At 40.1% G+C, this 12,433-nt stretch overlaps 1 protein-coding gene across 2 annotated transcripts in view; it reads right to left on the reverse strand.

Annotated features, from left to right (window-relative positions):
* Positions 1–4,549: 4,549 nt before the first annotated feature.
* GRM3 (glutamate metabotropic receptor 3) overlaps positions 4,550–12,433 on the reverse strand; it is a 213,888-nt gene continuing 206,004 nt past the window's right edge. For both annotated transcript variants that reach the window (XM_084784384.1, XM_084784383.1), the window contains one exon: positions 4,550–5,140. In XM_084784384.1, the coding sequence (XP_084640510.1) occupies positions 5,067–5,140 (74 nt within the window). In that variant the 3' untranslated portion in view covers positions 4,550–5,066. The remainder of the gene's footprint in view (positions 5,141–12,433) is intronic.

The raw sequence follows: 12,433 nt of genomic DNA on the forward strand, positions 1-12,433 counted from the left end.
TGGAGAAAATGTTACTTAGCATAATTTTTGCATTTAATTTCATGAATATCCTTCTAAATAAGAAATTATTTTGGCTTTGCTCATTTTTGTTCCAATATGAGAATATTGGTACTCCTTTCCCTATCATAATCAAAATTTAACCGTAAGAGTGGAAATACACTGGAAATGGCATTCAGAGGAACCTGGCAGAAATGTACAGACTGGACAAAGTCAAGAAGGCTCTTCCATCACCCGTCACCCCTCTTCATCCCCTGCTGTGCTCAACATGTATGTTCCAAGCCATAGAGATAATTGGGATTTGCTCCCAGGTAGTTCTTTTTTTCTCTTGTCACTGGACTAAAATCTCTGACATGTCAAAAAATGCCTTAAATTTTAATGAACTCTCTGAAAATGCAGTTGATGTTGAAGAAGTTATTTTATTTTATTTCTAATTTTAGATATTAAATAGATTTTTGTCAGCTCAGGCCCATCTTTGGATTCCATGGCTTGTCATTTTTTCTAAGAGCTGAAGAATTATGACAGAGAGAACACTGTGAGGAGAATGAGGAGAATATGCAGACCACATTTAGCTATAAAATTCTGTTTGGTTACATGTATGGCCCTTGACAAGCCCAGTGAAATGTTGAAATGTATCAACAAATTATTATGCTTCTATGGCTTAATTGACATTTACTCTCCCCATTACTACCAGTGATAGGAAACTATGTTGTTATATTTTTAAAGGCATACTTTGGAGCCTTAAAGACTTCATTAAGTCAACTGTTGCCTATGACATCTCTTAGCACTGTGTCAAAACATATTTAAGTCAGTTTCCCACTGGATGAGAAATGTCTTCTATGGATAAGTTATACTATGCCATTTAAAATGTAGAGCAATTTGGTATGTATCCACTTGATTTAAAAGACTGAATTTTACTATAATTGACCTTTCCCCCCTCTTTGGTTACTAATAATCTTATCCTTCCTAGGATTAAAAATATTTCACAGTACTTTTGTGTAGACTTTTGTCATTATTTTTCTCCCCCCCAAAATGATGGCTTAAGTCAGTGTGGTGGAAGAATTACTTGAGATCAGATATTCACCATCTGGGTTCTCAGGTGGTGGGTACCAATAAGGTTTGCTTCTTTAAGTCCCATCTGGACAAGTGTCATTTGATGTCTTTTGGTAAAAGTGTTTCCCATGGCTCTTGGTCATTCTTAATAGGGCGCTAGTGTATTTTTATTTTCTTCATGAAACTTAGTTGCCTGGATGGTGTGGGGTGTGTTCACTCATATTTATGTTCTCGTAGTCATGGGTAACGATGTCTCCAGAGGATGGGATGTTGACATACAAAATAGTGTAGGTTCTTAAGACCTGGTACTGGGGACTTCTCTTAAGACTTCTCTGGTTTGTTTATGGCATCTGCTCATGTAGGGTGTGCCTCAGTGCTCACCCATTTACCAGGCCCTGTTTGAATATGAAGCTGCATTTAGTGGCATTTGGTTTTCATTTTATGACCATTGTTTCAGCAAACACCTCCAGTTTACAAATTGAATGGAATGTCAATGAAGACCGTAGCTAGCTAGATTTGTCTACAATAACCCCTGGAAGGAAGCTTCTGTTTAAAACACCTTATGAGTTTTGGTGAATTTGGAGTAAATTGGAGAATATTTCCTTTATGTTAGATAACTGAGTTCAAATTTCTATTGGCTGCACTCCGAGTAAGTCAATAAGAATTATGCAAACCCAAGGCTGCTGTTGCAGAGCGGGATGGTTAATTGCCTCACCCGTGAGTGTGCACCTTTGTCTCAGGGCTCCAGCTCAGATCTGTCTTCGTGGCTTTTCACATTTTCCCCACACAAAGACAGGCTAGAGGATTCAAAATGGTCACAACGGGGAATGTGGACGAAGCAGACACTAGCTGGAAGAACATGTGGACCGGAAGACTGCAAAGACGGAGATTACCTTTCTCAGCCATTGTTTACATTTGTCTTCCGTGTTCTTCAGAAGCCAGCTTCTGCCTTGCAGTTTAAAAATAGGAACAGCTTTCCATCATGGTGCTAAACTTGGGTGGGCAGGAAAATATATTCATTTTTAAGCTAGAAAGGTGTATAGCAACTTTTCAAAAACAAAAGGCAAGCAGATAGCTAGCTTCTAAAAGTTTCCCTTATGAATGGAGCCTATTATTTAGCTTGGGATTCTTAAATTTAGGGATGTTTTGTAGAGATGGATCAATTGGTTTTATATTTTTGGAAAGATAAAATGCTGCTGCTAATGTTTGTGTGTGGGGGGGTGGGTGGGTAAAAGGCTTCCAAACATATTTTTTAATGGCTTGCATTAAAAAAAAAGACTTTTATAGCATACTTTCCAAACATTTGTTGAATGTTCATAGAAATTATTTCTCGAGATCATATGGTAGATGGTGTGCTTTCTAATTAGAAGCAAGGCTTGCATCAAGGATGGAGAAAATGACAAGAGTTGCCTATTAATGCATCTTTAGTGTACTGACAGGGCATAAAATATAGTGGGCAGAAATCACAACCCAGCCCTCCAAACTACAGTTTTTTCATGATTCAGACACAATTCTGATTGTCTTGCTTTAAGACCCATGATCAGCTTGACAGAGGCATCAGCTGCACTGCTGATAGTGCCTTCCTCAGACTGTCACGTTCTATCAGTGGACGGTGTTTATTTTCTCTCATCAGCCTTGCTCAGCTGTTAGCCCAGGCAGATGCTCATTCGGAGCATGCTTATCTGGCACTCCTGCCAATTGCAGTCACAGTGGAATTTGTTTTGTTATTTGAATCTGTTACTCACCCTACCCTACTTCACTCCCCAAATTTCAGGTACATATGTGAGTGAGAAATGAAGAAGTGGTCAGCACCATTGTTTAGAGCATCTGGTGGGCTGGAATTCTCAGGCTGCTCATTCAAATGCTTGCGGAAAGAGAAAATTTTCTAGCACCCTCTTCCTTCAAGGCCAATCCTGTTGGCCTTTGTGTCCCAGTTCATTATTTTTAGATTACTAAAAATCGTATTATGTTTTACTTATTTCAAATACTGTCTCTCAAATATTTAAATCTCTACTTTATTTCTTTCTCAGTCATTCTTGACCACAAGTCCTGCTTTCAAAGTACTTTATCAGCTGGGCATCGTGGCACATGCCTTTAATCCCAGCACTCTGGGAGGCAGAGGCAGGGGGATCTCTGTGAATTCGAGGCCAGCCTGGTCTACAATGTGAATCCAGGACAGCCAAGGGTGTACAGAGAAACCATGTCTCAAAAACACACACACACATATATATATATGCATATATGTGTTATGCATGCCAAGCAAACACTTTACTGACTGAGTTATATATGCTTTTTGAATGCAGGAACTAGATGGGCTATATTTCATTTGTCTTTCTTTTGTGGGCTAAATAGTGACCTCTCAAAAATGTGTCTACATCTTAGCCCCCAAGCCCTGAGAAAACTATTTTATTAAAAACAGCAGTAACAACAAAACAAAACAAAAACCTAAACAAACGGCCTCTGCAGATATAATTAAGAATGTCAATGTGATAGCATCCTGGGTTATCTTGGTGTCTCTAAATCTAATGACACTTGACATTTTAAGAGACGAAAGACAAGGCAGACAGTGGTGAATATGATATGAAGACTGAACTGAATTTGAAATGATGTGGCCATTGGCCAAGGACGTGTGTAAATACCAGGTACTGGGAAACAGGACGGGATGAATTATTTCTTCGAATTTATAAGGCAGTCTGGTCCTACTGACCCTTTAATCTTGACAGAATAATTATTTTTGTTGTTTTATGCCACATAGATTACAGCACTGCCCCCAACATCACAGGGGACAAATTTGCTTCTGCGTATGGTACCTGACACAGGTTCTACAGATAGATGTGTTCTCGACATTTTCCCAACATTAATAAATTATTTGTAACTAGAATCGGGGGAGTATTTAATGAGAATCATTTTTTGGCTCTCCCATACTATTCATGCCTTATTTTTAGGTTAGTAAAGTATTTAAAGTTAATGATAAGTGTGTGTTCTGGGACATCATTCCTAGGACTTGGGACAGCAATAGGAAGTAAGTAGGTCAGGCTTTCTACTTCCCCATTCATCTATAAAAGGCAAGAATAAATTTCCAGTGGAATTATTACATGCTTCCCAGTTCCCTTTCTAGTTGTTATGGCTGTTTTGAATACCAAAGCCACCATACCTTTTCTGGTCATTCACAACTCTCTCTTCCGGATATTGGGAAGTCTTTGCCTCAGTTTGCAGTTCTGGGCTGTCATGTAGACATAGATTTAAAAAGGTAACGTGTATATATCATCATGAGCTGGGCTGATACTTATGGTGTAACTCCTTGCCAACGTGAGATCACTATGATCTGTAGAAAAGTGAATTCTGCTCACAATCCTCTGGCAGGGCTACAACCTGATTCAAAATATGCATGTGGAAAAAAAGCGCAGTTAGACAGTTACTTCCAACATTAACAAGAGACTTGAAATCTACATATTCAAATTACCTTGAGCGATCCAAAAGGACAAACTGTTATCCACCATGCTTGAAAACCTTGAAGGTTTTATTCTGGTTATCTTTGTATTAATACAGATGCTTTTTATTTTGTACTGAGAAAAACAATCTGTTACACATAATGTAACTTTAATATACAACGTAGAAACTCACCCTAAATTAGTTACAACAAGAACCTACAAAAGACTTCATAGGAAAAAAGTTACCTAATATTGCCACTGTATAGGTTTTTTTGTTTCGTTTTGTTTGTTTTTTTGTTTTAGTAGACTGACCCTGTCAGACCCTGTCACCAATGCTCAGCTCTGTAAACAATGGTTATTTCCATGTTTGGGGTGGGGGACTGTTAATAGGGGCCCTAAAATCAGCCTAGAAAGTTGTAGCACATCACTATATACCGTACAGTCCTCAAAAATAATTTATTGTACTGTTTCTAAAAAAAAAAGGTACTAGGGTTGTTCTTTTTGTTCTGTTTCCATGTTCTGAAGCAGCATGAAAGAACTTTGTCTAACAGCCTAAAAACATGAGAACCGAACTGCATGTCACAATCACAGAGATGAGGTGGTAGAGTCGAGGACTTCCCTTCCGTTGCACACCGTTGGGACGTATGTGCTTGCAGAAGCTGCAAAACAAAGTGGACAGAAGTCTTAGTTAAACAAGACACTTAGGGAGTCTGCTCAAACTATTGCACTAACCAAGGATAACACAAATAGTAAACATCAAACCCCTACTCTGATCTACCCAGTGGACATTACATTCTCCACAGTTATGTGGAGAGCGAGGACTGACTCTGACATGAACTCTGGTGCTCCATATTTGACCACCTCCCCTTGGTGGGGAGGTCTGGTGGCACTCATAGAAAAAATAAGCAGGCTACCAAGATGAGACTTGATAGTGGGGGAAGAGGTTCCCCCTTGGTCATAGACCTAGGGGAGGGGAATAGGGTAAAAGTAGGAAGGAGGGGGGATGGGAGGATACAAGTGATAGGATAACAATTGATATATAATCTGAATAAATTAATAAAATTTTAAAAAAGGGAAACAAAACACTTAGTTAATGGTATAAATATTCCCAAGACACTGGGTTAAGCATAGATTAAAACCCATTTTAACACAGCTATTGGGAATGCTTACTGATTTAAGCTATAGCAGATAAACTTTCTAAAGGTTTCTGGTCATCACTTCCCCTTGGTGAGGGATCTGGTGGCACTCAGAGGAAGGGGAAGCAGGTTACCAGGATGAGACCACATAGGCTGTGATCATGTGGTAGGGGAGGAGGTCGCCTTCTGTAACAGACCTAGGGGAGGGGTCTAGGATGAAAAAGAGAGGGAAGGGGAATGGAAAGATACAAATGAGGGGATAGAAGCTGAGATGTAACCTGAATAAATTAATTAAATAACAAGATTTCTGGTCATTAGTTTGTTTCCCAGAACGTGCTTACATTCCTGCCATGCTTCTTGGAAAAGGGATTTATTTATTTATTTTTAATATATTTTATTAATTTATTCATATTACATCTCAATTGGTATCCCATCCCTTGTATCCTCCCATTCCTCCCTCCCTTTCATTTTCCCCCTACTCCCCTCCCCTATGACTGTGACTGAGGGAGACCTCCTCCCCCTGTAAATGCTCATAGGATATCAAGTCTCTTCTTGGTAGCCTGCTATCCTTCCTCTGAGTGCCACTAGGTCTCCCCATCCAGGGGACGTGGTCAAATACGGGGCACCAGAGTTTGTGAAAAAAGGATTTATAAGCACAATATTTGCTGAAAGAAATCTCTTGTGGGTTAAAAATTAGACTTTAATAACCTATAAAACGGTTACAATAAACTGAATAAACTGAAGGGCCCCACCCTATAATTTTCTTATAGGTGATTAAATGATTTCCTACATTCAATAACAACAATTGGTTTTGTTCTTTGATCAGAGATGACTTTTCTTTGGCCCCAGGAGTCCTGCATGGACTCTACCACCTTGGAAAACTGGTCTGATTTCACTGTTTGTATTGCATAGTCACTGTGAGGATGCTGGCAATGTGAGTGCTGAGAGCTTTGGCTCCCTAACAGTTCTTGAAATGAAGACAAGGTACCTTTGTTAATGACAGTGGTGGCCACACTGCCATGGTGCCTGTATAATATAGTAGTGTATATTTACTCCTGTTTTACCCATTTATCAAATGCAATTTCTACCTATTAGTATATATGTACATATATGTATGAATGTATAAACGTATATATGTATGTATGTATGTATGTGTGTGTGTGTGTGTGTGTATACACACACACACACACACACACACACACACACATATATCCCATGATGTCTTTTCACTAAATGAGGACATAAGCAGGAGTCTCATTCTTCCTTGGGATGAAACCATATAGTCAATAGAATAGGTTAAAGTGAACTTATATCGCCTTTACTGTCTCTCCATCTATACTAACATATATTATCATGACAAGAATTGGGCCACCAGAACAAAGCCTAGATATAATTAATAAAACATCTTCCTATTTCTTAAAGACATGTGAGCTAATTTCATTCTGAAGTGTTCAAGTCTGATAGCAGATATATTCTTGACCCATATATTGCTTGGATCATATATCAATTTCCCTAAATGCAAAGGAGTTACTAATAGTGAGATAGGAGCTTATGCAGCATTCTAAGGGATCACTCACCATATTTAGAGCACTGACATCTTATAGCAGGTCCACTGGTAGCCAAGCTAAAGTTTTTCAAATCAGTAATTTGGGAAGGCATGTGAGAACATATTTGACGTCTATGAAGGGAAATGACTGAAGTCATGTGACAAGCTAAGTCTTTGGTAGATATTTTTCCTTTTAAATATTTTCATTCAGATCCTTGGCTAGCTTCAAATTCATGATCCTCCTGCCTCAGAGTTTGCCTACCTGCATATGTTACCACATTCAATTTTCTTTCCAAAATTACCATAAAATCTTTGAGGGAGGGGGGTGGCATTTGATATATTTCCTAAAGTTTCTACTGTTAAGATAATAATAGCATAATATATGCCTGGCAAAACTTGATGGAAAGTGGTCACGATAATGATTGCAAGTGTGAGTAGAGCCTTCCGTAATTTAATTCTTCTGCAATTATTTTCATGTGCTTTGTGAAATCCTGGAATCAGCAAAAGTTGATAAAGTAAGAGAAGGTAATGAAGTTTAGAACAGATCTTTGGAAGCAGAGGGAATCTCTCTTTCTGAGAGTCCTATATCTAGTTGCCTGCTTGGCATGTTCATAGGGATATCTAACAATCATTTCAAAGTTAGTGTCCAAAGAGCTCTTCATTTGGTGTAGCCAGTTCCCCACTTAGCCTTCCTTTCCTCATTAACTGGTCATACCTTCTAACCTAAACAGGAAGTCTAAGATTCATGCTGGGTTGCTTTTCCTTTTCTTCTTCCTCTTCTTTTTGTTCCTTTTCCCATGGTAACCTATCATCAAGTCCACTTAGTGCTAGCTACATATCTATCTCCTACCTCCTGTGCCTCAACTAGTTACTTCTCTGAGCCTAGAGACTGACATGACTGGTAGATGCTCCTTGTGTTTCTCCTGGTCGTATGTTTTATACATGGCAGTAAGGCTGCAGTCAGCGCTCCATACCTGGGGTCCCACATTCGCAGACTCAACCACAGGCTGAGAATATCCAGGGGAAAAATGCATTCTGAGCATGTTCAGAATGTTTTGTGCTTTCCCCAAATAACACAGCGTAATGACTATTTATACAGCATCCACACTGTATGGGCTGTGATAAGAAATCTAGAGAGAATCTGTAGTTCACTGGAGATGTGCATAGGCTATGTGAAAGTATGACATTTTGTAAAAAGGGCATGAGCACCTGCAGGCTTAGTAATTTATGAGGTGGATATTCTGAAGTCAATTCCCTAGATACAGAGAGGCAGCTGCACCTTAAAATATGAGCCACCTATTTAGACTCTTCCAGTGGCTTCCACTTGTGCTTTCACTTGGGTTTGAAATTCCAAATAATTGGACTGTGCCTATCTTTCTGAAATTTTTTTTTAACGCATCCCACATATTTTTCTCCCCTCTTCGCTTTGTTCTCCAAATAGGAATTGTGTTTCACAACATGATGGCTTTGGCACAGCTATGGCTTCTCCCAGGAACATTCTCTCTTATCATCACATGGCTCCTTTGTGTCACCTACACTTGGAATATGCCCTCCTTAAAAAGATGGTCATCAGCCAAGCTAACCCAAACTCACTCCTGTCATATCAACTAGTTTTAAAACTCAGGCCTTCCCCTTCTTCTTCACTAGTGATCAGAAAAGCACAGGAGCTGTCTTTATTTGTTTTGTTATGAATCTCCAATATATCCCATGAAGAGACCTATACATATTTCCTGAGAGATGATATTAATACCTACATTTCTAAGAATAAAGAGGACAGTGGACATTTTAAGGAGGTGGCACAGAGGTTTCTAGGCAGCCTTGTTAGGACAGGTGGACTTTTCTACTTGTCATGTCTCACGGAGGTAATGACCACCACCAGTTACCCTTGCAAAGAGCAGTGGTTCAAGGTGAGAGCTCTGGATAGAGCTCTCGCCTTCAGCATTTCAACTAATCCCTTTATCTTCTCTAGGATCAAGTTTTATTATATCTTTGTAGACTTCAGAGCTTGAAGAGGAATGATAGATCATGGGGGATAAGTCAAGGATAAAAAAGGTCTGTCATGCTGATAACTCTGTCTACCTTGGCTAGTCTCAGACAGACCCTCTCTATGCCTTTCTTGAGGCCATTCCATACCGGTGTTCTGACATGCCCAACCTGCTGTGGAATGCGCTGGAACTCTGTTCCTGGAACTATACTCTTATGTCAGTCTTGCTTCCTGGATTCCAATTTCTTATCAACTGGTTGTATTTGACTAGGTAGGAGATGTAGTGGCCGCAAAGACAGCTAGTGGCATGGCTTCAGAGAGCCTTCTACTCTGTACCCCATGGACATCATTAGGGGAGTTCACAGAGCACGCTGAGTGGTGGCTCTGCTCCATAGGGACACCAAAGGAAACACCCTGTGCCAGAATATCTTAAACTCTGTGAGGAAAAAAAAAATACAAATTCAAGATCTCACAAAATAACAACAGCTGAAATGCCTATAACAACACTCTCTCTGCAGGAAATTCCCTCAGACGCTTCTTAGTGTGTTGAAGGTATATCTCTACTTTGAATCATTTTATTTTATGTTCATTAGTGTGAAGACATCAGATCCTTCGGAACTGGAGTTACAGGTGTGAGCTGCCATGTGGGTGCTGGGAATTGAACCTGGGTCCTTTGGAAGAGCAGACAGTTCTCTTAACCACTGAGCCATCTCTCCATTCCCCTCTACTTTGAATCATTCTGCTTCTCTTTTACTGTTTCTCTGTAGCTTTGGCCATTGCATTTTATTATGTAAAAAAAAATCTCACTTTTTGCATATGAAGCTGAATATAGTAGGAGAAATTATTGTTTTATAAGTTTACCATTTCAATTACTTTGTTTCATAAATATTTTACATGTGCTTCCCATATTAACCCATCTGTTATTTCCCAGGGTAGTAAAATATGTGGAAAGGCAAAGTGCTGTTCGTGTGTGTGTGTGTGTGTGTGTGTGTGTGTGTGTGTGTGTGTGTGTTGTTTTGGTTAGCCTTTGCTATTGTTCTGAAGAATTTCTCCTGAGTTTTTTAATGGTGTGAGTGCAGCCCATTTTCAGAAGCATGGCTAAGCAGATTTCTATAATCGTTCTTTCTGTAATAAGCATGCAGGCTTCTCTTAGGTTTTCTGGGAACTTGGGATGAACGGCAGCTGTTGGCTGCTCTAGGCAACAGGGGCACTTTTTTTTTTTTTTTGCCACTTAAAGTGAAAACTGGGAATATCTGGAAGAGACCTTGCAGCTTTCACTATTGATCACAAAAGGACAATTAACACCCATCGAAAGACGCATTACACTTCACAGACACGGTGCAGCATTGATCAAAGCAGCCATGTGGCAGTTTTGTCTCCTACGTAAAATCCACTGCCTTCCCATTAGTCACATATAGACTGGACAGGAGTGGGAGAAAACAACGGCTCTTTCATGTAACAGGGCTGTTGGTCAGTGCTACACATAGTGAATAGATTCTTCTGGATGCCAAGCCTGTTAGGTAACTAAAAGACTAGCTCCTGAGCCCCAAAGTCTGAACAAATCCTGTAGTGCATCATGCTTGAGAGAAAACAGGCATTTCAGCAGAGAAGACATTCCTGTTTGCTTTCACTCATTCAGATCTCTTATTCCTGGTGCCCTCAAGTAATCTTTCCTGGGGTATCGGCTTGTTTATATATTCATTAAATAGTCATGGAACTCAGTTTTTATCAGCTGTATGTATGCCTCTTTGTCCTCCTCCTTAGACATTAATCTGTTTTCTTACTCATCCTCTCAATTTTACTCATCCCCTTTTCATTCGGTGATCAAGACGTGCCACTGGATGCCAGTGTTGCAGTCTTGCTATTGTGGAGATTTCAAGAAGGGTGGGGGAGAGGCAAAGTGTTCATTGTTAAGACATTGGGGGTAATTCTAGACTGAGTTCTCAGAATGTATGTACTTTTGCTAATTCAAATATTGATCTAAAACTATTAATATCAATTGAGGTCCAATTAAAGCTGTATTTCCCAAGTGAGATTTGTACTTCTACAGAAGCTAAGGCTTCTTCATTCTGAGAGCTGAGGCAGAGAGAAAAGCTATGTACATTTTTTTTTTTGGTTACTTGTGATACAGTTTAATTCCCATATGAGCAGAGATTTCATTTGCCTTTAAATGACCTACCTCACTCTACTGTTATCTCATCATTTAGTTTTTCAGTCATATCCTTTCATTGCTTTTCCCTCCAGAAGCACGGAAATGGATATTTAGTAATACCTGGGTAAATGCAAGGGATCCTGAACTCGGTAATTTTTTAAAAACTTAATTTGGCATTCTTCTTATCCACCTCTGAGTTTCCCAGCGCTGTTTTCTTTTCTTTCTTTTTTCCCCCTATCAAAGTGTGGATTCAAGTTCATTCAGGGATCAGAAGCTCACTCACCTTGAGAGACCATTAACGTGAGGGGAGGGGGTGTGCTACTACGCCTAGAGATCAGATTCTGAAGCTGCTGCAAGTATTAAATTCTAAGGGACTCTGCCAGACATGTGTTCTGTCTGCTGGAACTAATCTTGTTAACGTCACATTCAAGTTGTATGTAACATCTAAATATTTCATTAGTTTCCATTGCTATCAGCCTGGTCTGAGCCAGCAGCCTCTGGACAAGGCAGCAGTCTCCGTGACCTGTCTGCTCCCTGTGTGGCTGGCTGTCTACTCATGTAGACACAGTGGGGCTTGGAAGGTCATCACGTGCCACACCTATGAAAAGACCTAGAGTAGTCAGTCTCATTTCTTTCAGTAGAAAAGCAAACATTCTTACAGTGACCTTAGGCATTTTCTTCTAGTTACCATGGCTTCTTTGGTAACCCCTGTTATCTCACAGACCCAACTGCTAGCCTGCTAGCCCATCTGATCTGCCTCTAGGCTGCCTAGCAACCTCTGACATCATCACCTGCCTCCAGGTGTATGCCAGACTATAAAAAGATGGGCCCTTCACCGTGTGCTCCCTAGCTGCTTACTCTTGTACTCCTCTCTTTCACACTCTCTAAGGGGTGCCCCCTTCCCCCTCCTCTCTCTCTGCCCGTTGCTCTGATTCTCTGTCTCTCTCATGCTCACTCAGACTATATCTTCTCTCCCTTCTCTCAATAATAAACTTCTTCATCCCACATCATAAACTTCTTTGTCCCACACCTGTAGCGAGACATGAATTTTCTAAATGATAACACCTGCGGGGGGTGGGGGGGTGGGGTTGGGGCTGCCCCGCCCAACCTAGGGCCTTTCCACTTACTGTTACT

This window comes from Acomys minous (genome assembly GCF_964271855.1).
Source record: "Acomys minous genome assembly, chromosome: 6".
Classification (NCBI taxonomy): domain Eukaryota; kingdom Metazoa; phylum Chordata; class Mammalia; order Rodentia; family Muridae; genus Acomys; species Acomys minous.